This window comes from Chanodichthys erythropterus, chromosome 24, assembly GCF_024489055.1.
Source record: "Chanodichthys erythropterus isolate Z2021 chromosome 24, ASM2448905v1, whole genome shotgun sequence".
NCBI classification, from domain to species: Eukaryota; Metazoa; Chordata; class Actinopteri; order Cypriniformes; family Xenocyprididae; genus Chanodichthys; species Chanodichthys erythropterus.
Window position 1 is genome coordinate 22,559,393 of NC_090244.1, and position 27,999 is coordinate 22,587,391.

The 27,999-nt window shown below is 35.6% G+C and overlaps 2 protein-coding genes across 6 annotated transcripts in view; one reads left to right on the forward strand and one right to left on the reverse strand.

The window, feature by feature from the left end:
* Positions 1 to 1,190, reverse strand: part of cpt1ab (carnitine palmitoyltransferase 1Ab (liver)) — a 42,768-nt gene extending 41,578 nt beyond the window's left edge. Inside the window, exon 1 of one of the 2 annotated variants that reach the window (XM_067378804.1) lies at positions 938 to 1,190. The gene's annotated coding sequence lies outside the window, so the exon portion shown is untranslated. The remainder of the gene's footprint in view (positions 1 to 937) is intronic. The other variant, XM_067378805.1, reaches the window with a different exon arrangement.
* On the forward strand, positions 70 to 27,237 carry nap1l4a (nucleosome assembly protein 1-like 4a). Of its 4 annotated transcripts, XM_067378809.1 has the most exons (15): positions 2,373 to 3,031; positions 4,272 to 4,318; positions 5,176 to 5,236; positions 6,337 to 6,496; positions 7,216 to 7,299; positions 7,457 to 7,588; positions 10,170 to 10,241; positions 10,336 to 10,475; positions 11,247 to 11,392; positions 18,252 to 18,268; positions 18,673 to 18,792; positions 20,647 to 20,682; positions 20,759 to 20,809; positions 22,929 to 22,961; positions 26,082 to 27,237. In XM_067378809.1, the coding sequence occupies exons 2-14, from the start codon at positions 4,285 to 4,287 to the stop codon at positions 22,932 to 22,934; spliced, it is 1,059 nt and encodes a 352-aa protein (XP_067234910.1). In that variant the 5' UTR covers positions 2,373 to 3,031; positions 4,272 to 4,284; the 3' UTR covers positions 22,935 to 22,961; positions 26,082 to 27,237. The 4 variants fall into 4 exon arrangements, with proteins under 4 accessions (XP_067234909.1, XP_067234911.1, XP_067234908.1 ...); XM_067378808.1 differs by lacking the exons at positions 2,373 to 3,031; positions 22,929 to 22,961 and adding an exon at positions 70 to 130; XM_067378807.1 differs by lacking the exon at positions 22,929 to 22,961 and having other exon boundaries at positions 2,371 to 3,031.
* The last annotated feature ends 762 nt before the right edge of the window (positions 27,238 to 27,999 follow it).

The window sequence follows — 27,999 nt, forward strand, 5'->3', positions numbered from 1 at the left end:
TCACACACAACAAAATCACGTGTCTGACAAAGACCGATTCACTTTAATCGCATCAACGACAGTAAATGGTGACTGCTGTCATACTGTCTAATATCTCCTTTTGTGTTCCCGAGTTTGGATCAACACGAGGGTGAGTAAATGATCATTTTTGAATGGACTGTTCCTTATTTATATCAGTGACATATGTGTATTATTAATACATCTAGCCAACATTAAAAATTTGTCTGCGCGCGAAGATTTGTTGTGATAATTTGCACATTTCACAATAGTATTTATGTTTGAGAGTTGTACCAAGACAAATTTCTATCAACTGTGTTGACATGGCAATAAATTTATTGAATTGAATTGAATAGTAAACAAAATGTTTTGGTTCAAATCAAAACTATGAAGCAAGAGGAGCATCACTTTGACAAGTTCCGCTAATTATATTGCAATCAATGACAAAAATAAATAAATAATAATAATAAATCAAACGCATTCCAAAGGAGCAGTTGTTGCGCGCGCACAATAGCCGCGCGCCCTTCTAACGTGCTTTGGAGAAAATATGTCCTGACATACCCGGGCACCTACTGACCTCATTGTGCAACATTCACCAGGTGCTCTTGGGTGTCAGAATGTCAACACACATGCATTTATAAACATTAATTAATATATATATATATATATATATATATATATATATATATATATATATATATATATATATATATATATATATATATATTGCACAGCATACATTTTGTTTTATTCAAAGAAAAACTGCATTGCTGTCCTGTATCACCTTGTGTTTTAAGAAGCACGTCTTTGCTATACCATAGGACAAGAATATACCAGGCTGTGCGCTCGTGCACTTTCACCTACTTAACCGGTGAACGAGCTCCACATTCAATCTCATGCTGCAGTTTAAATATACAGTTGATTTATTCTGGATTCTTACCTCTACGTCTCTTCCTGAAATATGAAGGATGTGGATTACTGTGTCACTGTAGGAGACGCACCGTTTTGCCGCCGCCTGCTCAAAGTGTAAGCTATGAATGAATGTAATACGGCTAATTTACTAAACCCGCCCGTCGACGTGACGTCACGCTGTATAGATATATTTATATCGGCGGCGCGCTCAACAGTGCACACGCGACGCCTTTGAAGCTGATTGTAAATGTGGCAGCAAATTATTAACTATTATTAATGATTAACAGGGAAACGTAGAAAAATCAGATGTTTTTTAATGTAAATTATATATATATATATATATATATATATATATATATATATATATATATATATATATATATATATATAGATATATATAGATATATATAGATTTTCCAACTATTTACATTATATATATATATATATATATATATATATATATATATATATATATATATATATATATATATACAACAAATACGGTTGTTTAAAACTGGCTGTGGTTTAGAAATGTGGTTTTTTAACCACATAAAAATGTGTTTTTTATAATCAATTAATGCTGCTTTTGTCATTTTTTTATAAGATGGACAAAATTTGCACCAAAAAAGTCATGTGGTTTAACCAAAATTTCAGTTTTACCGAATGACACTTTTGGTTATACCTAATGACGATATTTTCAAACAATGCTAACAGTCTGATATCTAGCTAGCAAAAAGACAATCAAACACTTTATATTTAGTACAAGTCTTTTTAAATATTACAACATTTTCCATATTTTATAGCAGTTGCACCAAATGACCTGATGTTTCGGGACATGCGTATGAGCAAGTGAAAACATGAATTTTTCATATAGTTAAAAGAGAGTTAGTTACTTTGCTTCATGATCATGTGGTCCTTTGCAGGTGTCTGAATGATGTCACATCCTGTCACATGATATTGACCGCATGACTTGATCCAAAATGGTCCCTTTATATTGGTTACTCCAAATGACATCAATGAAGTTCAATTTTCCGGACATTCTTTCTCATAACAAAGCAACGACTTCTACACATAATTATAATACCATTTTGCACTATGTTGGTATATGATGTTATAAAATCATGCCAGAATAAAAAAAAATATATACATTTAATACATTTTTAGATATTTTAATCACAAATGAAATGGCTGTATTGGCCTTTGGACGGTTAAACCGAATGACCTTTTGACACTTAAAAAACTTTAAAATATGTAATAAAATATAATTAAAACCTTTTGGATTCAATAAAAGAGATCTAGTTGTACTACCTTACATACTTTGGATGTCATATCTTTGTTTTTTTATTATTATTAAGGCCTTTGAAAAAAAAAAAAATGACCTGTCATGTCATTGACCCCCCCACACACACACACACATTTATATATATATATATATATATGTGTGTGTGTGTGTGTGTGTGTGTGTTTGTGTGTATGTATATGTCAACAAGCCTATAAAACGTGTGTATAAAATACTATATGAGCAAAAAATAAAATTGGACAACTTGCCTTATATGCATTCAAAAACATGGTCGCTATGCAGTGTTTTTACTTATGGGAATAGCACACACCCTGTCCCCATGGTGCCGAAATCATAGAGAAGCCAAACAACATCCTTTTTCAAGTGGGAGTAATGTAGAACAAGTGCAGAAACAGATTTGACGTTCACTTTTAGGAAGAAGATTTATAAAGTGACTTCGACTTGACTACCGCTTTACATGACAGCAGTACACTAACTAACTAACCATGTAATCATTCTGTTCGCATTTCTGTTAGTATGCATATATAAGCTAAAGAGTTTATGAAGTTAAAGTTCATAAAGTTAACAAGAATCTAAAAATGCGTAATAAAGTACTATTCGAAACGAGTACGCTACACAGTACATACTGCAACATGCGCCCTTCTGACGAACTCAGAGTGTCGCAACCAATGAAGATTCGGAATACAGAGGCGCGCCTCTGATTGGCCAGCGAACGTGACCGATGACAGCCCGCTGTCCAATGAGAGTTGCGGATGATGCGACATGCCATCGCACTTCTCTGTCTGCTAGAAGCGTGAGGACGGTCTGGAGCGTAACGTGGGGGTAAGTCAAAGAAAACATTTTTTATCGCGATTAGAGCTGAAGCCTCGTGTGTCGTGGTGTGGAAAGAATCTATGTGGTTTTAAATGGTTATAACGATTTCGTCCCAAGACTTTATAAGCTGAGGTGTTGACAGCATGCTGCACGTGTGCATGGGACATTTAACTGCCATTAACACATGCATGACAGCACAGTGACAGCAACAAGACATGCAGCTCCTCTAGTGTGTTACAGTTGCTCGTCTTTTATCATAGTTTTTCTTTAAGTTGTTTACACAGAACAAAACTTGAGTTTACTTGACATTGATGTGTGTGTGTGTGTGTGTGTGTGTGTGTATATATAATATATATATATATATATATATATATATATATATATATATATATATATATATATATAATTATTTCAGTTTGTCATAAGGAATGATAAATATATTTAAAGGTGATTTTAAGTCACTCACTCATAAGATATGTCTAGCTATGATGCAGATGTCAGATGATTGACAGCTATGACTAACCGGTCCACTTGTTTTGCAAAACACTCACCATAATCATCTTCATCGCCTACTTTAGTAATTCTAGCTATAGCTACTGGTGTTAGTCATACTTTGACGTTATTACTACGTCTTACAAATACAGAAACAGAACGGACATGTTAAATTGTTTATTATTATTAAGCGTGGAGAGGTTTTTGAGACTCCAGAGATGCCAACAGCTCCAAATATCTGTTTGTTGCCCTTTTTTATAGCTGCCCTTTTAATACAATTACATTTTTTGACAGGAACTTCCCTTAATAAGTCTGAACAAGTTCTTCTGTGCTCTAAATCTTATGATAGTTCAATAAGATCTTTTCAGTTTTCACACAATGTTAGCTGTTTTCACGCCTTTGGCACGATATTGCTCCATTTCATGTTTTTCATCTTCAGAAAGATCTTTCTTCCTCCCCATATTGCATGAGAACTGTGCCTTGCTTAATAATATTGAACAACCTCAAGTATGTTTCCCATTTATCTAAGAAGACTTAGTAAACCAGTTAACAAACCTGTCTGAGATTGATGTCAATTATCTAAAAAGATATTATAAATAAAACAAACAAACATTGTATTTGAAAAACTAAAACCTGGGTGTTTATTGTACTAAAGTCCTACTGATATGTAATTTTTATAATAATCTGGTACTCAGTATGCCTTTTCTATGTGAGCATGACATTTACTTGTCTTCATTTTTTTTTCTTTGCTAAATAGCTGAGGAGTGAAAATGGATAGAAAAAATGATAAGAGTGAAGCCAAAGGTAAGTGTTTGTGTTGTGTGTGTGTGGGTTTATATATATATATATATATATATAATATAGATTTACATGAAAAGAGCTTAACAATGAGTATTTCTGCAAGTTCAGATTTGTACTTGCCCTGTCAATATTATTTATATGCTATATGTGACCCTGGACCACAAAACCAGTCATAAGGGTCAGTTTTTTGAAATTGAGATTTAAATATTATATATATAAATATATAAATAAGATTTCCATTGATGTATGGTTTGTTAGGATGGGACAATATGGCCCGGATACAATTTGAAAATCTGGAATCTGAGTGTGCAAAAAAATCGCCTTTAAATTGTTGTCCAAATGAAGTCCTTAGCAATGTATATGCACTCACAAAAATACATTTTTGATATATTTACAGTAGGAAATTTACAGAATATCTTCATGGAACATGATCTTTACTTAATATCCTAATGATTTCTGACATAAAAGAAAAAATTATATTTTTGACCCATACAATGTATTGTTGGCTATTGCTACAAATATACCCGTGTGACTTATGACTGGTTTTGTGGTCCAGGGTCTCATATATATATATATATGGGATATATATGTATAGCGTTTAATGAAAAACATATTTTTTTTCTGGGAAACATAAAAATACATTTCTAAAAGTAAGATATTTATATATATTAATTATATTTATCTTATTTTTATCATTTTATTTTTATGTTTCTCAGAAAGAAATATGTTGTTTATTAAATGCTAACGTTTCTTCACCAAAAAAAAAAAGAAAAGAATTTTCAATAATGTATTAAGTTTTTTATCAATAATAGCCAGCAATTACCATTGTTAATATGAGATAATTGCTTTCATTTTTTAAGGCAAAGGAGGAAATAAACCTTTTCAGTCCGACAAACCAGAGGGCTATTTACAAGCTGAAAGGTATGAAGCAATTTTATCTTCATGACTTTAGAAAACAAAGATGATAAATAAAATCACAGATTTCTAATTGGTGGCTTTCCTAAAACTTAACATTTCATTAAATTACTTTTGTACAATGTCTGTAAATTAAAAAAAAACTTACCAAACATTTGTAACTTGTGTTTTGCAAACATCTATAAAGTATTATAATCCTTTTCATTTAAATTCCAAAACGTGTTTTAGTAAATGTTTGTTTCGTAAACTTGTTTCATAAAACTGTCAAATTTAGCAAACTTTTGTTTTGTAAATATCTGTAAAGTGTCATACACTTGTTTCATTTAATTTCTGTAACTTGTTTTAATAAGATGCGTTTTTGTCGATCGGATCACAAGTGAACGACGCTAAAACGAGTGTAAACAGGATCTAAAATGCTTTGAGCTTGTCCACTTTCGATCACTTCCAGAAGTAGACGAAAACGCATTTGACTGGATTGCTTTCGTAGTGTAAACAGTCATGTGGTCAAATGTGTTTGAACAGCCACAAAAGACGTCTACTCTCCTCCTACTGAACTAACGCGTAAAAAACGCGCTATCCACGTGGGATTTAAACTGTAGACTGAAGACCCAAGATTGGTTTGAAGACGAAAAATGTACCAATCACAATGTTCTCTTGATTTCTAACACTCACTCACAGCATTCAGCTGGCCGTCAGAGCAGAAACAAAAGCTGACATTCTCATATGTTTTTCTGTCATCTCTGGGCGCGTTCATATATAAATTGCATGAGCTTATTTTATCCCTTAGATCGACAGATCTGAAAAAAAACATACATTTACCCACTCATAGACCCTTCTCTCAAAGAAATCAGGATAGAAGTGGTTGAAAGTGGACAAAAGAGACGGATTAAAACACCAGGTGTAAACGGGAATGAGTCTCCCCCATCTACTCGTGATCAGATCAAACAAAACGCATCTTAATGCGAGGTGTAAACAGGGCCATAAATATGTCAAATTTATATAACTTGTGTTTTGTAAACTTGAGACTCTTAAGTAACGTCTGTAAAGTTGTGTAAATGTGTTTCTCAAACTTGTAATAATGTTGTGTAAAACTATTTCCTGTCTAGAATACCGAATTTCACCCTCCTGCCCAAGACCATAAAGAGAAGAGTTTATGCCCTAAAGAGGCTCCAGCTTCAGAGTGCCAACATAGAGGCAAAGTTCTACGAAGAGGTCCATGAGCTAGAGAGGAAGTATGCTGGGCTTTACCAGCCTATCTTTGACAAGGTATGCAAATGAATTTCTGTAATACCAAGCATCCCGTTTAAACATGTTCAGTGTATCCAAGTTAGGTCGGAGCTGGTCAGATAAGTCCCCTTATCTATTTTTTATGTTGTTTATATGTCTATGTGGTGTTTTTAATATGCTTTAAGACAAACCACGTGAAAATTCAACATAAGTCAACATAAGCGGATTCATTTAACACCTGATTGGCCATTGTATCTCAGCAGTTATGTCTGTGATTGGCTACAATGATCAACACATGGGAGCGTTTGAAAGCACACGGAAGTGTTTGAATTTGAAAGCGTTTTGAAATGCCTGCTTTAAAATGCTCCCGTGTGTACCTGTGTAAGCGCTCGGTGAAGAGCATCATTGATGTCTATTTACAACATGTTTTTGAAGCGTTGATCATTGTAGCCAATCACAGACATATATGTTGAGCTTGTGAACACAACGGCCAATGAGAGGCATTTATGAATCCACTCAATAGCGCTCAAAGCATCATATTTTTATACTTTCAGTACCAACTTGGTATCGAAGTCGGTACTTTTGACACTAGTAGGGTACTATGTAAGTCTAAATAAACAGTTGTTTATTGTTAAGTTCAACTAAATTAGTTCATTCATCTAAATTCATCTCAAAACTGGCATCAATTGACAATAAGGCCTATAAGTGTTGTGCCATTGAAATGATGATGTCACCTAACACAATGCTCATGTGTTCAGAGACGGGAGATTGTGACGGGTGCTGTTGAACCCACAGATGAGGAATGCGAATGGCAAAGTGACAAGGAGGAAGACGAGCTTGCTGTAAGTGGATACTTGTGAAAATCCTGAAATTGCATCGTATCAATTACACATGCCAGTTTTCTTGCCGAACCTTTCTATGGAAGCCCTGAGCTTTTGAACTTAATGTTTAGAGATCGTGGGCTAAAGGTAGATTTTATAAACTGATTTATGCCCACAGGAAGAATTGCAGAAAAAAGCTGCTCTGGAGGAGAAGCAGGCAGATTCAGCCAGCGCCGTTGATCCGAAAGGAATCCCGGAGTTCTGGCTCACCATCTTTAGACATGTGGATATTCTTGGAGAAATGCTGCAGGTGAACTTTCACGTTATTTTTCCTTAATATCTTCGCGAAAGCTTTTGCGCAGATGACATTTGGATTTGTTTTACGGTTGGGGTCCTTTTCAGTATTTTTGAAATTGAATAGTGTGGAAAAATATTGTCTTTTAATTTGTATTTTATATAGAATTTAACAGTAATTTGGTGAAAAAGTTAAGCATTAAGGCCCCAATATACTCACGGCAAAGTTATTTTTTGTTCTTCGCTTAAGGGTAAAAATAAGTTTGAAATACGTGAGCAGCAGTATCCTGTTAGAAAACATCACAACACTGTCCACGATGAATATCTAAATATGTGCAGTGTGCGTTCCTCTCGGAAACAAACAACACAACAAAAATGACATCCCATAACTTAGTATATATGTCTTTCTGTCATACACAATCGCAGTTATATTTAAAAATATAAATGGGAGTGAATGGTAACTGATATTTTGAAGGCCAAAAAAGCACATCCATCCATCATAAAAGTAATCCATACGGATCCAAGGGGTTAATAAAGGCCTTCTGAAGTGAAGTGATGCATTTTTGTAAGAAAAATATCCATATTTATAACTTTATAGACTATAATCTCTTACTTCCGGTGACGTCCGAGTCGAGTTCCACCGTAGGATGTAGGAGTAGCGTAAGCTTAGGTGAGAGTAGATGCTTCTCGTGGTTCAAACAACGACTTAAGCTCCTCCGACATTTCTCTTTAAAAATTCTCATTTGTGACCAGTGTTTCGTTTTGTTTATCCTCTGCGCTTCTGCATTCGTCAAAACGTCATGCGTCAGGTCAAAGTTCACTCTTCCGCCAGAACTAGACTCACGTACATTCGTTACCGGAAGCTAGTGATTACACTATAAAGTTATAATTATGGATATTTTTCTTACAAAAATTCATCACTTCACTTCAGAAGGACTTTATTAACCCCCTGAAGCCATATGGATTAATTTTATGATGAATGGATGTGCTTTTTTGGGCTTAAAAAAAACAAAAAAACAAGCTTAGAAGAGCCAGGATGTTTTTTTAATATAACTCTGATTGTGTTCATGAAAGATCATATACACCTAGGATGTCTTGAGGATGATTAAATTATGGGATAATTTTCATTTATCGGTGAACTATCCCTTTAAGAAAGCATCTGATCATAGTGATGTGGATCTTTGCACAAGCTCTGGCATCTAGTCACGTCACGTTTATACCAGGGGCTGGAAGGCCACAGTCCTGCAGAGTTTAGCTCCAACCCCAGTTAAACACACCTGAACCAGCTAATCACGGTCTAATTAGGCATACTAGAAACTCCCAGGCAGTGTGTTGAGGTAAGTTGGAGCTAAACTCTACAGGACTGTGGTTTATACAGACACCTGCTTTATACAATAGATTGTTTGAAAGCAAGCAGCTTTACAGAATTAAACGTGAAAACGGTGACAGTGTCTATTACAGTTTACAACTTCATTTTCTACTATAAAGCATCTCTACAGTGTGTTCATGTTTTTACTTGTGGTTGTCTGACCTCGATGGACTGAACAGAAGAAATTAACCAGAGAAGATTTCCATGTCAAAGAAGGCGGAGCTTTAGAGTCACACCTACCTATTGCGTAATCTCCACAGACCAATAGAGACAGAGCGCATTGTGTGAGGCTGCCTCCTTGCCTTTTCTGACTTATTACAAAAAAACAGAACAATGTCTAAAAGCTGCTGTGTGACAAGGTGTACAGAAAACAAGCTAAAAAACCCAGAAATAAGTTTTATAAGATGTCGACCCCAAAAAACGAATGTTTAAGGACACAAAAGTGGATACAAGCAGTGAGACAGAGCGCAACGGGTCATATTACTATAAGAAATACACTGGAAGGGAACGTAATCGGCGACAGGTGAAATAATTCTATAATAATAATAAATATTTTAACTGTAGCGTCACATAGGGAGCTAGAGCTATACATTTTATAATAAACATTTTATTGGACTGTCCTGCTTTTATTATAGGCTCACTTAAGGACTTTTGGAAGATACCAGAAAAAGATTTAGAATTATTATATGTACATTTAAAACATCTTGTGTAATTTTAAACTGCTGTATTTTAATCAACTCTATTTGTAGTTTTTATTTTGTATTTATGCAAATCTTGTTTAACTTTGTAATTCTGCTTTTACCATGAAAATAGCCTCAGCTGCTGATATGTCATTAACATTTCTACTATTATTACTAAGCACATTGCATAAATCTATGATGTATGACTTCTAGAAAGTGACTGCTTTGACCTTTTGGATAAAGGGTTGATGTGGTTTACACAGGATGTGGTTTTTGTGACAGGAAGCCCTTAGAGGATATGCAAGTTTGTATTGGTGCACTGCATGCTGAATTCATGTGCAATCTGATTATATTGTCATTTAATGTATCATTTTTTTTTAAAATTTCATTTGAATACGTAATTTATCAGTTGGACTACAGAGTCTGCATCCACCCTGTTTCCTCCATTCCACACAATGATTTCCACCTCAAATCAGTGCTGAAAGCATGAAGTTGAATCCATGCCAGCTTAGTTTAACCATTCTGGAATCCTGTTTTGTTTCCTGTAGGAGCATGATGAGCCAATCCTGAAACACTTGCAGGACATCACTGTGAAATTTTCTGAGCCTGGACAGCCAATGGTTTGTCAAACCCTCTGTTTACTTACTACTAACATTTAAACGCATTCATACAGGTATTATTTTTAATATTGTTCAATTGTTTGTCAAAAAACAGAGTTTCACGTTAGAGTTCCACTTTGAGCCCAACAGCTTCTTCAGTAACTCGGTCCTCACTAAAGTCTACAAGATGAAATCCGAGCCAGATGCAGTAGATCCGTTCTCTTTCGAGGGGCCGGAGATCGTGGACTGTGAAGGGTAAGATGGAGAAATCGTTAATGGTGCTTTCTAATAGAAATGCTAACCATAAGTCTTTAACTAAGTATATACCCTACCAATCAAAGGTTTGAAATTAAGATTTTTTTTTAAAGGAATCTCATATGCTCACCAAGGCTGCAAAACGGTAATATTGTGAAATATTATTAGAGATTAAAATTATTTTTTTGTTTGAATATATTTTAAAATATATTTATATTTTAATTTAGTCCTGTGATTGTAAAGCTGAGATTTTAGCACCATTACTCTAGTTTTCGATGTCACATGATCATTCAGAAATCATTTTAATATGCTGATTTGATACTCAATGTTTTTAAAATTGACAATAATAATAATAAGAACCATTATTAAAAATTGAACACCAATAATAATTGAGCAGAAAATCAGCATATTAGAAAGATTTCTGAAGGATCATGTGACACTGAAGTCTGGAGTAATGATGCTTAAAAATTCAGCTTTGGCATCACAGGAAGAAATTACATTTAATTACATTCAAATTAATAATTAGTAATTAAATAAAATAAAAATAAGGTTGAATAATAAAAAAATATATAAATAATATTTCACAATATCACTTAATTTTTTTTCAGACTTCTCAGTGGTAGTGTAGAATTGATTTTGCATGAATGACACATCAATTTGTGTGGCCTGTTTGGGAGAGAATTACAATTTTTCGCTTGGCTAATGATTTGATTCAGATCTTTACGTAAATCTGGACTACCAGAAATGATAACATTTTCCATTGTTTTTTAGTTGTAAGATTGACTGGCAAAAAGGCAAGGATGTGACAGTCAAAATTGTTAAAAAGAAGCAGAAACACAAAGGAAGAGGGACCATTCGGACAGTCACCAAAGAGGTTCCACAAGATTCATTCTTCAACTTCTTCAATCCGGTTAAAGGTTTGTTACACTTCAATGATAAATTCATAACGATTTTGGTTGAATTTAGTAGTTTGGCATTATTTCATGTGAGGGGGATGGCTGATCATGTGAGGGGGATGGCTGATCATGTGAGGGGGATGGCTGATCATGTGACTTGGTGATGGGCGTGTGATGGGTGCGCGATTCAACATGGCAGCACGCCGCTGCTAGAAGAAAAGACAAACTTTTCTAGGCATTATTTCATTTGGATTTGGTTTCCTGTGTAGAAGAATAGAGAACCACCATTAACAGCACAACAAAAGATTATCTTAGTTCTTGAAACAACCCAAACAAATCCTCATAGTTTAGCATTATGTAAGTGTGATAGAGTATTGTGTTCCTGTTGGTATGATTTAATCCTGGGGTTAAGATAATTGAGTGTTTTGGCATCATTTCTTGCGTCATGGCGTTTCATGAAAAGGCTCTTGAAATATACACTGAACGAAATTATAAACGCAACACTTTTGTTGTTGCCCCCATTTTTCATGAGCTGAACTCAAAGATCTAAGACTTTTTCTGTGTACACAAAAGGCCTATTTCTCTCAAATATTGTCCACATATCTGTCTAAATCTGTGTTAGCGAGCACTTCTCCTTTGCCGAGGTAATCCATCCACTTCACAGGTGTGGCATATCAAGATGCTGATTAGACAGCATGATTATTACACAGGTGTGCCTTAGGCTGTCCACAATAAAAGGCCACTCTAAAATGTATCACACAGCACAATGCCACAGATGTCGCAAGTTTTGTTGGAACGTGTAATTGGCATGCTTACTGCAGGAATGTCCACCAGAGCTGTTGCCTGTGAATTGAATGTTCATTTCTCTACAATAAGCCGTCTCCAAAGGTTTTTCAGAGAATTTGGTAGTACATCTAACCGGCCTCACAACCGCAGACCACGTGTAACCACACCAGCCCAGGACCTCTACATCCAGCATCTTCACCTCCAAGATCGTCTGAGACCAGCCACCCGGACAGCTGCTGCAACAATCAGTTTGCATAACCAAAGAATTTCTGCACAAACTGTCAGAAACCGTCTCAGGGAAGCTCATTTGCGTGCTCTTCGTCCTCATCGGGATCTTGACCTGACTGCAGTTCGTCATCGTAACCGACTTGAGTGGGCAAATGCTCACATTCGAGAGGTGTTCTCTTCAAGGATGAATCCCGGTTTTCACTGTACAGGGCAGATGGCAGACAGCATGTATGGCGTTGTGTCGGTGAGTGGTTTGCTGATGTCAACGTTGTGGATCGAGTGGCCCATGGTGGCGGTGGGGTTATGGTAGGGGCAGACATATGTTATGGACAACGAACACAGGTGCATTTTATTGATGGCATTTTGAATGCACCGAGATACTGTGATGAGATCCTGAGGCCCATTGTTGTGCCATTCATCCACAACCATCACCTCATGTTGCAGCATGATAATGCATGGCCCCATGTTGCAAGGATCTGTACACAATTCCTGGAAGCTGAAAACATCCCAGTTCTTGCATGGCCAGCATACTCACCGGACATGTCACCCATTGAGCATGTTTGGGATGCTCTGGATCGGCATATACGACAGCGTGTTCCAGTTCCTGCCAATATCCAGCAACTTCACACAGCCAGTGAAGAGGAGTGGACCAACATTCCACAGGCCACAATCAACAACCTGATCAAGTCTATGCTAAGGAGATGTGTTGCAATCCGTGAGGCAAATAGAGGCAGATAAATACGATCCTCAACTGGACACGACCACAATGCAGCCCTGAAGTATCAGCAGAGATGAGTCAGCTGGATCATCCATTGTGAAGGCCTCATCGACATGACAGCAAGTAGCACAGTTCCTCAAAAGACCGTCCATACCGGCGTGATGAATACGATCCTCAACTGGATGGAACTGAAATAAATACTTTGATTGTTGCGATCCTTTCTGACTTATGATAGCAACCTGATTGTAACAAAGCACTGTTCACCAGAGGAGAACTGGCCCCCCGACTAAGCCTGGTTTCTCCCAAGGGTTTTTTTTTTCTCCATTTTAACACCTATTTGCCACTTGTTTGCCACCTGATGTCACCTGTTGGAGTTTGGGTTCCTTGCCGCTGTCGCCTTTGGCTTGCTTAGTTGGGGACACTTGACATTTGATATTCAATAGTATTATTGACATTTATTCAACAGTGCTTCTGATTTGCCTGCATTGACACTATTGTTTAAGAGCTGCTGTGCAGCCAAATTATGTACCAGTTATCAATGTAAAGCTGCTTTAATGCAATCTGCATTGTAAAAAGCGCTGTATAAATAAAGGTGTTACTAGATACTGACTGGTTTTCGGACCCCCCTGGACCCCTTGTCTTAGATCTTTGAGTTCAGCTCATGAAAAATGGGGGCAAAAACAAAAGTGTTGCGTTTATAATTTCGTTCAGTGAACTTATCATCTATGTCAGGTAGTGAATTGCTTTGGTTTGTTGATTTGGCAAAATATGATTGGATTAATCATTATACTGTCCATTTTAGGGTCACATCTTGTGACCTCATGTCCTGTTTTTTGGTTAGTTCAGATGTCTTTGGTTCATGTTGTATTCACATTTCAGTCAAACCGCACCAGAGTTCCTCTGGAAGTGGGCCGAGACCTCATGAAAAGGTGCATCTTGGTCTGCTTGATCTGATGGTGGCATTCACACTTATTCAAATGAATCACACTTACAGAGCATCTCAAACACCACAGTTTGTTTTATTCGAGAAAAAAAAAAAAAAACCTGCCAAGTGTGAACACACCTTGTGTTTTATGTACATGTCATGAGGAATATCAAACTGAAAAACTGAAATTTCTCTGAAATTCTATTTTTGATGAGATACGCCTGTTTAATTAGATGCTACTGGAATATATTTCTGTGCAAATTTACTTTTTAGTGTCTTCTGGACAGCAGGGGGCATCACACAATTTAGTTTTGTCTGAATAGATGGACCATCCACTGGATGGCAAATGTTTCCACCTCAGAACTATTTTGTAAGGAACACAAACTACCTCCAGAGGGCGCTTCACAACTCAGAAAGCTGAATCTCGCATTGAGCTCCATTAAAATCTGTCTCACTGGAAACACTTGGACACTGAAAAGTACAATAATTTTAATCAGTTCTGCAGATATCCTGACAAATAAATGGAAATCCATCCGAGCAGTTTCTTTAAAATGATTTTTAACATTCAGTGCTATGTAATAATCTACCATCTATGTATCTTCATCAGTGTCCTGGAAAAAAAAAATACACCTGAATCAATTTTTTGGTCCCACTTTATATTAGTCCCACTTTATAATCAATCATTTGATACAATGCACTTGTTTGTGTATATAAATGTTTTACATTGCACTTATATTTAAGATATAACTGAATGTAATAACAGTTGTAATTAATTTCTATAATTACATCTAGAATTGAATTGTTGGCCCATCCCTTACCCTATCCCTAAACCTAACTATACCAGGAAACCTGTTTCTATCCCACCTCAATAGCAGAAAAAGTGTTTTGCATTGCAACATGAACACAATAAATACATTGTAAATCAGACACCTGATATTAAGTGACCAAATTTTGAATAGTCATTGAATTGAACGTGTGAATGGGTAAAGCAGGAGAATTATTGACATTCAGAATTCCTGAGCAATTAGGGACCGCAACAACAACAACATAATAAAAAACGTTATTTTATATAGCGTATTTAAAAGAAGCTCCTCAAAGTGCTTTACATGGTAAACTAGTTGTGTTTGATAATTCAGTGTAGATTTAAAGTGGACCTATTATGCCGCTTTCACAAGATGTAATATAAGTCTCTGGTGTCCCCAGAATGTGTCTGTGAAGTTTCAGCTCAAAACAAGCTACCGATCATTTATTATAGCTTGTCAAATTTGCCCCTATTTGGGTGTGAGCTAAAACACGCTGTTTTTGTGTGTGTCCCTTTAAATGCAAACAAGCTGCTGCTTCTGACCCACTTTCCAAAAGAGGGCGGAGCTTTAACAGCTCACGCTTCGGTTGCTCAACAACAACAAAACTGGAGAATCTCACGCAGCGAAAATGACGATTGTCAGTAACGGTGTTCAGCCTTACATTGTTCAATTCTTAGCAATTTGAATGAATGCATTTCAGAAATATGATTATTTAAATAAAAACATTTGTGAGTGCAGAAATCTTACCTATTTCACTTAAGTATGTATGACTAACAAACATGAGTCACATTAAGTTTGTTACAAGTGCCATTCAAATGATTGGAAATTGAATATGCAATTGAAATGTATAAATATAGCCAAGGAATGTCAATTGAATTTGTATCTTCAACCGCCATGACATTGTTGTGTTTCCTTCACCTCAATCAGCCTTCCAAAAATGCTGAGAATTGAATGCTTTGCATTTTTAAGCCCCATGCTTTTCGTCAACCCCTCTGGTTGTGCGACAGGTAAAGAATGCCGCCCGTCCTGCACACAGACTGTGGGAAAGCGCCACTATTACTGTCAATAACCTTTTCGCCGGATGTCTGTAATATATCTGTTACTGAGGTGATTTCCACAACATTCCTGTCTTAGGAGTGGCACTTACAGCCTCAGTGCTGTCATTTCAGTGTAACTGAATGATGTAATGCTTTCTGTGTTTCAATGAAGTTCTCCTTTAGGCCTGACTTTGATCAGGTCTTTTTTTTTTTTTTTGCATCTGAATGGCTGAAGCAAATCACAAAACCTGTCAGGAACATGTCTTGGTCATATTTCACCCTGAAATAGAAAGAAAATGAAGCCTGTTTTGGGACTGTTTTACATTATTACCTTATGACCATAACAAATGAACATTTTCACCCCAAATTCTCATTAACACAATGCAAAAATGGCTTATTGTTACACAAAAAACTATTTAAATAAAACATATGAATACATCATGGTTGTATTTACTACACTGAGTTTTAATTTTACAAAATTATTTAATTTAGTTGCTTCTTTGAAACTCGTAATATCTAGATTATTATGAGAGAGAGATCACCTGAGCGAGTGCATTACCTGCATCTAGCTGATATTCTTCAGATCAATCTTCGATCACGAAATCAGTTTGAATGTCCGCTGAGGAAAGCGATATCTTTATCTTTGTCTTTTTAACAGCTAGTTAAATCATTTATCAGTTGCGTCCCTTAAGATGTTGGCATGTTATTTTTATAAATTTATTTATTGAACAATAATATCTAAATTAACAACAATAGCCATTATAACAGTATGAGAAGTAAATTATGAAATAAACACAAGCAAACATACAAAAGAGCGCTCTAGTTAGTACAGAATTTAATTTAAATATAAATATAAAGTTATGAGACTTAATATAGCCCTTAAGCCAAATCTATTAGCTCTGGAACAAGTAATATATTAATAAGACCAAAGATTGTCCGTTTGATAGACCCAAAACAAATTATACATCATGATTAAATGCTATCTACATAAGAGCCAGTGGCAAATTCCTGAAGGACTGTTCGAGATGAAGCTGTTCTCAGCGGGTACATGAGCGCTGAATGGCCGCTGACAGCCTGGAGCTCACATCTCTGAAAATGTCTAAACATATTTTCAAGTAGGCGCTATGTTTACATATAAATCGCACATCTGAGATCTAAACAACTATATTCTTGCTACTCTTAACTACATTTTGTTACAAAATAACAGTAGTATCTAAAAAAAAATGCTCGTCCGCCATGACAATCAATTTGGGAATGCTGACAGCGGAGTGATTCAAACTGTGAAATGGTTCCCGTAGCAATATTGGTAGAATGAATATATATATATATATATATATATATATATATATATATATATATATATATATATATATATATATATATATATATATATATATATATATATATAATATATATATATATAATATATAATATATATATAATTATACACACACTTACTGGCTTCTTTATTTAGCAAACCTTGCTAGTACCATGTTGGACACCCTTTTGCTCTGTAGAAATTCTTAGTGGCACAGAATCAACAAGGTGCTGGAAGCTTTCCTCAGAGGTTTTTCATGAAAGCATCACGCGGTTTCTGCAGATTTGTCGGCTGCACATCCATGATGAGAATCTCCTGTTCCACCACATCTCAAAGCTGCTCTATTGAGATCTGGTGACTGTGGAGTCAGTTTCAGTATAGTGAACTCATTGTCATGTTCAAGAAACCAATTTGAGATGATCTGAGCTTTGTGACTGGGTCACATTAAGCCATTAGAAGATGAGTACACTCTGGTCATAAAGATATGGACTTGATCAGCAACAATACTCAGGTCAGGTCAGTTTCCTGTTCTTAGCTGACAGGTGTGAACTTCTGCTGCTGTAATCCATCTGCTTCAAGTTTGGTCATGTTGTGCATTCAGAAACGCTCTTCTTCAGACCTCGGTTGTTACGAGTGGTTATTTGAGTTACCATTGCCTTTTTATCAGCTCGAACCAGTCTGGCCATTCTCCTCTGACCTCTGGCATCAACAAGGCAATTTTACCAACATAATTGCCACTCACTGGATATTTTCTCTTATTCGGACCATTCTCTGTAATCCATAGAGGTGGTGGAACGTAAAACCCAGTAGATCAGCAGTTTCTGAAATACTCAGACCATCTTATGCTCACTAAGGCACATTTATTTGATCAAAAATACCATATAAAGTAATAATGTGAAATATTATTATTATTATTATTATTGAAATAATAAAAAGATCATTTAAATGTTTTAAAATGTAATTTATTCCTGTGATGGCAAAGCTGAAATATTTGGGATTCATGCTTCTGTACATAAATCTTGTCCCATTCTAATATTAATACTTTTTTTTTTTTTTTTTTTTTAGCTTCGCCTGATGGAATGGTGAGTGAGTCTTCCTTGCGTTCGCAGTGTTTTTGTTGTGTTTGTAAACATCTGAATCATTGAAGTATGCAGTACACGTCTTTTAGCGGCCTACACAAACACATACTGTAGTACAACCATCCTCTGCAAGTTTAGAAAACACGTCACAAACAAGAAACATTTCAAGAGTTCTTGCGTCAGTAACGGTCAACTCTTCATATAGTAACGTAGTTGCTTAAAAACAAGTACAGTCATTTCACAATGATTTGTCAGTTAGCATCTCTAAACTCACACTCTGAAAGTATTGCATTAATATGAAATTAGGAGATGCTGTTTTCAATCCTGTAATTTAATGATTTGGTCTAAAAAATATATATGTAAAATATAATCCGTTATATGCTCACTGTTCATGTGTTTGTGTCCAGGATGAAGACTTGGACTTCACTCTAGCTTCAGATTTTGAGGTCGGACATTTCTTCCGGGAGAGGGTCATTCCCAGAGCAGTGCTTTATTTCACAGGAGAGGCCTTAGAAGACGACGAGAGTGTACGTCTACACTTTTGACTATTAATAATGTAAAAACTCGGACTGACTATTGTGAAAAAAAAAAAAAAAAAAAAAAAAAAATGAAAATATTTCATATACAGGTGCTTCTCAATAAATTAGAATATCATGAAAAAGTTTTTTTTTTTTTTTTAATTGTAATTTAATTCAAAAAGTAAAACTTGAGTATATTAGATTTATTAGACAAAGTAAAATATTTCTAGACTTTTTTTGTTTTCATTTTGATGATTACAGCTTGCTTGCTCATCAAAATAAAAAAAAAATCTGTATCTCAAATTTTTAGAATGTTTAATTTCAAGTTCTATTAAATTACCATTCTCGGGGTGTAAATACTGGGTTTAGGTCAGTAATCCCAACAGCAGTCATGGGGAAGTCTGCTGACTTGACAGTTGTCCAGAAGACGATCATCATGACCCTCTACAATAAGGGTAAGCCACAGAGGGTCATTGCTGAAAGAGCTGGATGTTCGCAGAGTGCTGTGCCAAAGCATATTCATGGAAAGTTGATTGAAAGGAAAACTGTGGTAGGAAAAGGTGTACAAGTGAAAGGAATGACCGCAGTCTTGAAGATTGTCAGGCGAAGCCGATTTAAGAACTTAGGAGAGCTTCAAAAGGAGTAGACTGAAGCTGGAGTCAGTGCATCAACAGCCACCACACACAGACGTCTTCAGGAAATGGGCTACAACTGTCACATTCCACGTACCAAGACACTTCTGAACCAAAAACAATGTCAGAAGCTTCTTACCTGGGCTAAGGAGAAAAAAAACTGGACTGTTGCTCAGTAGTCCAAAGTCCTCTTTTCAGATGTAAGTAAATTTTGCATTTCATTTGGAAATCAAGGTCCCAGAGTCTGGAGGAAGAGTGGAGAGGAACAAAAACCATGTTGCTTGAAGTCCAGTGTGAAGTTTCCACAGTCAGTGTTGATTTGGGCTGCCATGTCATCTGCTGGTGTTGGTCCACTGTGTTTTCTGTGGTCCAAGGTCAACGCAGCCATCTACCAGGAAATTTTAGAGCACTTCATGCTTCCTTCTGCTGACAAGCTTTACGGAGATGCGGATTTCATTTTCCAGCAGGATTTGGCACCTGGCCACACTGCCAAAGGTACCAAAATCTGGTTCTATAACCATGGTGTTACTGTGCTTGATTGGCCAGCAAACTCGCCTGACCTGAACCACTTAGAGAATCTATGGGGTATTGTCAAGAGAAAGATGAGAGACACCAGACCCTACAATGCAGATGACCTGAAGCTCTATCAAAGCAACCTGGGCTTCCATTACACCTGAGCAGAGCCACAGGCTGATCGCCTCCATGCCACGCCGCACTGATGCAGTAATTCATGCAAAAGGAGGCCCAGCTAAGTATTGAGTGCATAGAAATGAACATACTTTTCAGAAGCCTGACATTTCTTTTTAAAATATGAAGTATTCTAATTTATTGAAAAAGTGAATTGGTTTTTGGGTTTTTGTTAAATGTGAGTCAAAATAAATGAACTTTTCCATGACATTCTAATTTATTGAGATGCACCTGTATATCTTGATGTATGTATTTGCTCTGCATTGGCTTAAAGGGTTATAAAGTATTTTATTTTATTTTATTTTATTGGAATTTATTTTTGAATATTATTTTAGACTTGGGTCCTGGTACTGGTCACCTTTTTTATTTTTATTTAGTAGATTTTTATCACAAATAAATGGACAAATAAAAAGTGTATTAACAACTATGGCAGCAACATTTTATTGAAAATATTGTAAATATTGAGTGTATCACCCAGCTTCCTTGTGAAATCGAATAGTACATTTGATTTATAATATTTCTGCAATCCCATGCTGTTTTGCAGTTTGAAGAGGAGGATCTTGAAGAGGGAGAGGAGGAGGTGAGGATTCATTGATAGTCTTATCATTTATTTATGGGCAATAGCAATTTAACAGCAAAATATTATTGTCATTCAGGACCTGGATGAGGAAGGTGAAGAAGAGGATGAGGGAGATTTTGACCCCACGGTGAGAATTTAAATCCCAATTTGTTTGCAATTGATTAAAAAGCAATGTGACTGTGCAGATTGTAATTTGAAAGCGGCATGTAATTGGAAAGTTCTGCTAGGATGTTAGGCTGTTTTTCAAATAGAATACTGGAAAACTAGTAAATACTGTATGCTGCTTGCTTTGAGATTATATATATATATATATAATATAATATAATATTTATATTTTAGGGGTGTAACGGTACACAAAACTGTTTGGTACAGCAGGTGGGGAGAAAACTAAACACAAAATAACTTTTTTATTAAACAATGGTTTACAGAACAAATTGTGTCTCTGTCTTTAAATATATTAAATTATATTATAACTAAAAGTTTCTTAAGCTTTCTGCCGATTGGCTAAGACTAAGGCGCCTATACAGTGATCTGTCACGCCACATCAAAGCGTGTCAAAACGGCATTTTCTGTTTGAATTTTGTGATTTCGTGGACAGAATTTGGAAGATGACACTTTTTCTTATCAAAAGTAACAATGCAGAGCTTATTGCAATTATTGGTGGCTAGGCTACAATGCTGTATTCGTCATGCACTGCTTTCGTCTTATCCACCTGTCTTTGTACATTGTCGTAATTCACTAAGAAAGTGTTCCCAAACAGGAGAACTTAATGTAATGCATTCGGTACACGCGTGCACCGTACTGAAAGCCCTGTACCGAAACAGTCAAATGTTCACTAACAGAATTTCTTTCCAGTATCTTATTGAAAACATATTAAATTTTAATAATTCAGTGCTTGCCAAACGCAAGTTAGTTCCATTTTTTTCCCCTTTTAACGAAAAAAAGATTTCTTTATATTGTTTGTCAACTCTGTTACTGTCAACACTGTTACTCTACCTCGGTAACAGAGTTTGACGGTAACAGAATTGACAATTTTAAACTTTTTAGCCAAAAACACTAATGTTAAGAGCACATGGCACTAATAAAATCATGATTAAAAGATTTAAACAACCCACTGTGTGATCAGTGATAAATTCTGTTTTCCTTTTGATATTGTGGTAACTATGTTGACGTTTTACAAAATAACTCTTGGTTTAAGAACTTATTAGATTAAAATATTTTCTCAGAGAGACTGCACACACCTTAAAGTGCTTATCAGTGAGGGAAAGTGACATCATATCCTGTATCTTACATAGTTGCGGGAGATAATTCCACCAATTTAAAGGCAAAGTATGGTACAGTAACAGAATGGGCGCAAGATTTATAGACACATTTTTATAAGATCAAAGTTATTTTTAAACAATATAATGTTGTATTATTAGGAAAATAACCGTTTAAGGCTTTTATAAATAAAATAATTGAAATACTACTAAAAGAAAAGTAAATAAATATTTTGATCACACAGAAAGAAATACACTGAGTAATTCAGACAACAGGAAATCAAAATTGACAACAAAAAAATATGCTCAGCTATATATATATATATATATATATATATATATATATATATATATATATATATATATATATATATATATATATATATATATATATATATATAATGACACTTTTTACAGAAAATATTATATTGTTATGGCCTGTAATATCTTATGATTCATGACAATGAGTAACAAATTATTAAAATAATTACAAATATAACCATTTTAAAAAAAGATTAGAATCACAGATAGATAGATAGATAGATAGATAGATAGATAGATAGATAGATAGATAGATAGATAGATAGATAGATAGATAGATAGATAGATAGATAGATAGATAGATAGATAGATAGATAGATAGATAGATAGGAAACAGTATAAAATATGCATCCACAAACTAAGTATGCTATGCATGACTTACTGTTTACTTCATATTTGTAATCCATTTTTATGTGAAAATTGTAGAAATTTGAGATATTTGCATCGTAGGATACAGTATACAGTGTACATACTGCAAAATAGTAGTAATTGTAGTATTCTGTTCCAAACATAGCTGTCTCTGAATCATTAAATAGACTTTTATTGCTGATCTGTGTTTGATTGAGGTGGTCTGGATTGAAAGCATTAACTTGTATGATGCTTCATAATCAGTTGCATGTCTGATGTGTAAACCTGTGTGTTTGTCCCTCCACTTCCCCTTTACAGGCATAATTCATTTCTCTCTTCATGCATTTCTAGGTAAGAGATACCAGAAGGGATGTGGCTCTTTTTCCCATCAATCTTTTGATCAGTCTTCCCTTTATTATTATAGTCTTTCTCCTCTGCTTTCACTCTTATGTCACTTTCACATGAGAGGGTTGTGTTTGGACCAAGGGTTAAAGGGTTTGTTCACACAAAAATGAAATTTCTGTCATTAATTACTCACCCTCATGTCGTTCCACACCTGTAAGACCTTAGTTCATCTTCGGAACACAAATTAAGATATTTTGATGAAATCCGAGAGGTTTCTGAACCACACATAGGAAGCGATGTCCTTTCACCTTTTCAAGGACCAGTAAAGTAGTAAAGACATTGTTAAAATAGTCCAATGCTCCACTGTCCACCCAGATATGAAGATTCATTAGATGAATGTATGTCTCGATTAGACTTTGTCACATCAAAAGTGATAAGACATGTCAGTTTTATGGATGTCGCCATTTTTTATATTACTTTGGTCACTGTCGAAAGAGAATATGGGCTTGACTCCCATTACACGTTCATACAGACAGTATTCAAGACACTACTGCAAGCTACTGTTTGAACTGGGCATTTCAAGACTCTCACCTGTTAGTAAATGCAGTTGTGACTCGAAAAAACTGACAGTCTGAACTGACAGCCTAATTGAACATATCCTTTGTAAAAATATCAAGCAAAACATAAATGTGCAAAATAAGTAATGTAAACGACTAGTATTTACAATGTCGACTAGCGGAAGAAATACGGTTTAGTCGAATAGTCTCGTACATCCCTACTCTTTAGTAGTACTTTGATGGTGAAAGTATTTCGCAATAATACCCTGTAAACGTAAAAGGTTTGAAAGCAGATCAGCCGGTAGGACACAACAATCATATTTGGGACTGGACAAACAAAAGTGTGAAAATGACATTTGTGAAGTTTTTCTTAGACTTTGAAGACTAAACTTTTCAAGTCACGCTCATTAAATTAACCTTAAAGGTGAAGTACGTCATTTTCACAGTAAAATACTTGGCTTGACATATTAACCTCTGGCTTAAAGGATTAGTTCACTTTAAAATGAAAATTACCCCAAGATTTACTCACCCTCAAGCCATAGGTGTGTATGACTTTCTTCTTTCTGATGAACACAATCAGAGTTATATTCATAAATATCCTGACGCATCCAGGCTTTATAATGGGATTGAACGGAACCAACTGAAGAAAGGACATCCATCCATTATAAACGTACTCCACACGGCTCCGGGGGGGTTAATAAAGGCCTTCTGAAGCAAAGCGATGCGTTTTTGTAAGAAAAATATCCATATTTAGCTTCCGCCGAACTGCTTTCCATATTCAACTTATGAAGAAAGTGTAACTCACGTCAGTTGCGCTTTTTTTGCGTAAGTCGAATATGAAAGGCGTAAGACGTAGCGTAAGCATTTTGAACTGCGAGAGGCATTACACTTTCTTTGTAAGTTGTAATAGGAATAGTGGTCTGATGGAATCTAGATATTTTACTTTTATAACTTGTTAAATATGGTTAGTATATATATATACACAAATATAGGGCTGCAACTAACAATTATTTTGATAATCGATTAGTTGGCCGATTTTTTTGTTTGTTTGTTTGTTTGTTTCCGATTAATTGGATAAAAATCCTAATTTTATTTATTTTTATTTTACTGACCAAAAAAAAACACACTATTGCACATCCTGCCCAATGTACTTGAAACAAATGTGCCGACTGAATGCTATGAAAACATACAGTCATTTATTACACTACCTGTCATAATAAAGAGAGAACACAAATATTTTAGGAATCTTATCAAAAACTTGTTTGAAACTAAACTAAAAATGGTTTTGTCATTTATTAGGAAAATAACAAACTGAAACAACTAAGTAGTTTCTAAATAATATTTACACATAATATACAAAAAAAAAAAACCTTAACAGTTTGTATAGACTGTAACTAGGCATCTGAAAAAAAACAAAAACAAACATAAAAAAACTCTTAATGTCATTTCTTTATCCTGTAAATAGCTATAAGAAACATCTTACATTTATTTTCAATTAGTTCTCCCTTTACACTTACTACTATCATAAAATACTTGAATGACATGTTGATTTTTAAATCTAAATTTAACTTTAAACAACAGATATTTCAGCAAAATGAATATTTTTGCGTTGAATATTAATAGTCTCCATCTCTCCCGCGTTCTGTCTGTCTGACGCGGGTGTGCGCGCCGGCGCTCATTCAGTAAAGTTTGAAGTTGAACGCAGACTGTAAGGACAAGCCTTTATGCAAAATGTAAATGCTTGCGTGAATTTGTAACATTTACACATAAGGATATAGCCATAGATTGAATGTTTTGCATTAGCTTGAAGCTTAAAATAAATAAATCTGATGTTTTGATCAGCTGTGATCTCATACCTTTCCTGCAGCAGCTCACTCTGTTTCCTCCACTATTTTAGATGCATTTTGGTCCATAGAAATGCGTTATTCAGTGCTGTAATTCGACGCGACTGGCGGAAGTCTTCCATGCATGGTGGGCGGAGCCAACTAATCGATAATGAGAATCGTTGTCGATTTTCATTATCGATCATTATCGATTTTATCGATTTTATCGAATAGTTGTTGCAGCCCTACACAAATACATTGCTTCACTTCAGAAGACCTTTATTAACCCAGCGGAGCCGTGTGGAGTATGTTTATGATGGATGGATGCACTTTTTTTGAGCTTCAAACTCGTTGGTCCTGTTCACTGCCATTATAAAGCTTAGATGCGTTAAGATATTTATTAATATAACTCAGATTGTGTTCATCAGAAAGAAGAAGGTCATATACAACTAGGATGGCTTGAGGGTGAAGCTTTGGGTAATTTCCATTTTAAAGTGAACTAATCCTTTAATAGAGTGATTGGGGGGCAGGACTAACTTTCCAACCAATGACATACAGGGGCGGTGCCCAAACTTTTTGGAAACAATATTTTTGCAATTACTTTGATGCCGCAGAAATTTCATACTTCACCTTTACCAAACAAAGCATGTATTATGAATCTAACTATCATCAGGCAAATCATTACTTCCTGTTCCCAATGCCTGAAATAATACTCTTAATCTTTTATCTCCATCTTGTTCTTACAGAAAGAGCCTCCTCCTGCAGAATGCAAACAGCAGTAAGACTCGTGAACAGACAGCCACGGCACAACTCGGCTGTCCGTCAGACAATTAGACGATGTGGATGCAGACCTAATTTCCTCGTGGACTCGCTACACTAATGCAATAGGAAACCAAACGCTGTTTAGGAAATGCATGTTTGTTTATTTCTCTACTGTTTACTTTTACAGAGATGACCTCAAGTGTTCTCATTCATAAGTCGTGTGATATTGCGCCCCAAAATTTAGCGTAATGTATAAAGTACTACATTTTTCTTTTGACTAAGAAACCTTTTCTATACTCAAAATGTTTGCCTAGTGTGTGTGAGATCTAGCAAAGATGCCATATGTGTTTTGAATTCTTAACGTCTGTATGCAACCATGGCCATTTTTGCAACATAGCAGGTTTATGGACACTCCCCAGATGATATGAACGTCCAGTGTAGCATCACTCAGGGTTTTTTGCCAACAAAATGAACCTGCTGTCTTCTGGAATTTGACATAACTGAAATGTCCGACAACGCTGTTACAATGTAGTTACTAAAGTGTTTTGATGTGGATCGTCCTGCTCATTGGTAGCTGAACGATGTGGATTGTGGTAATAAATACTCATGATTTGTCTCCAGGGTTGGGCATCATCGAATTCCCAATGCTTGCGTGACGTAACGCATATCCATGCCATGCACGTTGACATGGGATTTCAACCATATTTTATTTCGCCATGTGGTTATGTGTCAAGTTGCTTGCATTCATGCACAGAATTGCATCAGTTACAGTATTGAGAATGTTAATAAGCAGATCTTTAAGCCATTGCAGGTTCACCCTCCGTTTTAACTGTGCAAGCCGTAGCCTTATCTGGAACTTCTTTGGTTTGTAATGCAGCATTGTTTCCATTTTTGTACAAAATAGACAAAAAGATTCTATTAAATGTTGTGAGACATGATGCCGCAAAGTCTTGCTCTTTTTTTAAAAATAACTTTGAAATCTGACTTACCATTTTCACTTGGTGGATTTTCACCAGAAAATCATAGAAACCTGCAGGTAGGCTCTCAGTAAGCATCTTAGCAAATACATAGCAGCATGCTTAAAGAGTTAGTTCACCCAAAAATGAAATTTCTGTCATTAGTCACCCTCATGTTGTTCCAAACCTGTAAGACCTTCATTTATCTTCAGAACACAAATTAAGATATTTTTGATGAAATCCATGTTTATCTCCCATAGAAAACAACAAAATTACCACATTCAAGATCTAGAAAAGTAGTAAAGACATCGTTAAAGTGTTAGTTCACCCAAAAAATGAAAATTCTGTCATTAATTACTCACCCTCATGTCGTTCCACACCCGTAAGACCTTCATTCATCTTCAGAACACAAGATATTTTTTTATTAAATCTGATGGCTCAGTGAGGCCTCTATTGCCAGCAAGTTAATTAACACTTTAAGAGGCCCAGAAAGCTACTAAAGACATAGGTCATGTGACTACAGTGGTTCAACCTTAATGTTATGAAAAGATGAGAATACTTTTCGTGTGCCAAAATAAACCAAAATAACGACTGTATTCAACAATATCTAGTGATGGGTGATTTCAAAACACTGCTTCATGAAGCTCTGAAGCTTTACGAATCTTTTGTTTCGAATCAGTGGTTCTGAGCGCTTATAAGACTGCCAAAGTCACGCCCCCCAGTGGTGCACAATTGAAATTTCGAAACGCATATGTTGTAACGAAGCTTCGTTTACTGAAATCACGTGACTTTGGCAGTTTAATACATGCTCTGAACCACTGATTCGAAACAAAAGATTCGTAAAGCTTCGAAGCTTCACAAAGCAGTGTTTTTCGAAATCGTCCATCACTGGATATTGTTGAATAAAGTTTTTATTTTGTTTTTTTGGCACACAAAAAGTATTGTT

What these genes read in the sequence shown, in the direction of transcription:
- nap1l4a (XM_067378808.1), top strand. Translation starts at nt 4,285, where the DNA reads ATGGATAGAAAAAATGATAAGAGTGAAGCCAAAG. An exon ending in TGATAAGAGTGAAGCCAAAG is followed by an intron (nt 4,319 to 5,175) that starts GTAAGTGTTTGT and finishes TCATTTTTTAAG; the next exon opens with GCAAAGGAGGAAATAAACCT. An exon ending in TTCTTGGAGAAATGCTGCAG is followed by an intron (nt 7,589 to 10,169) that starts GTGAACTTTCAC and finishes TGTTTCCTGTAG; the next exon opens with GAGCATGATGAGCCAATCCT.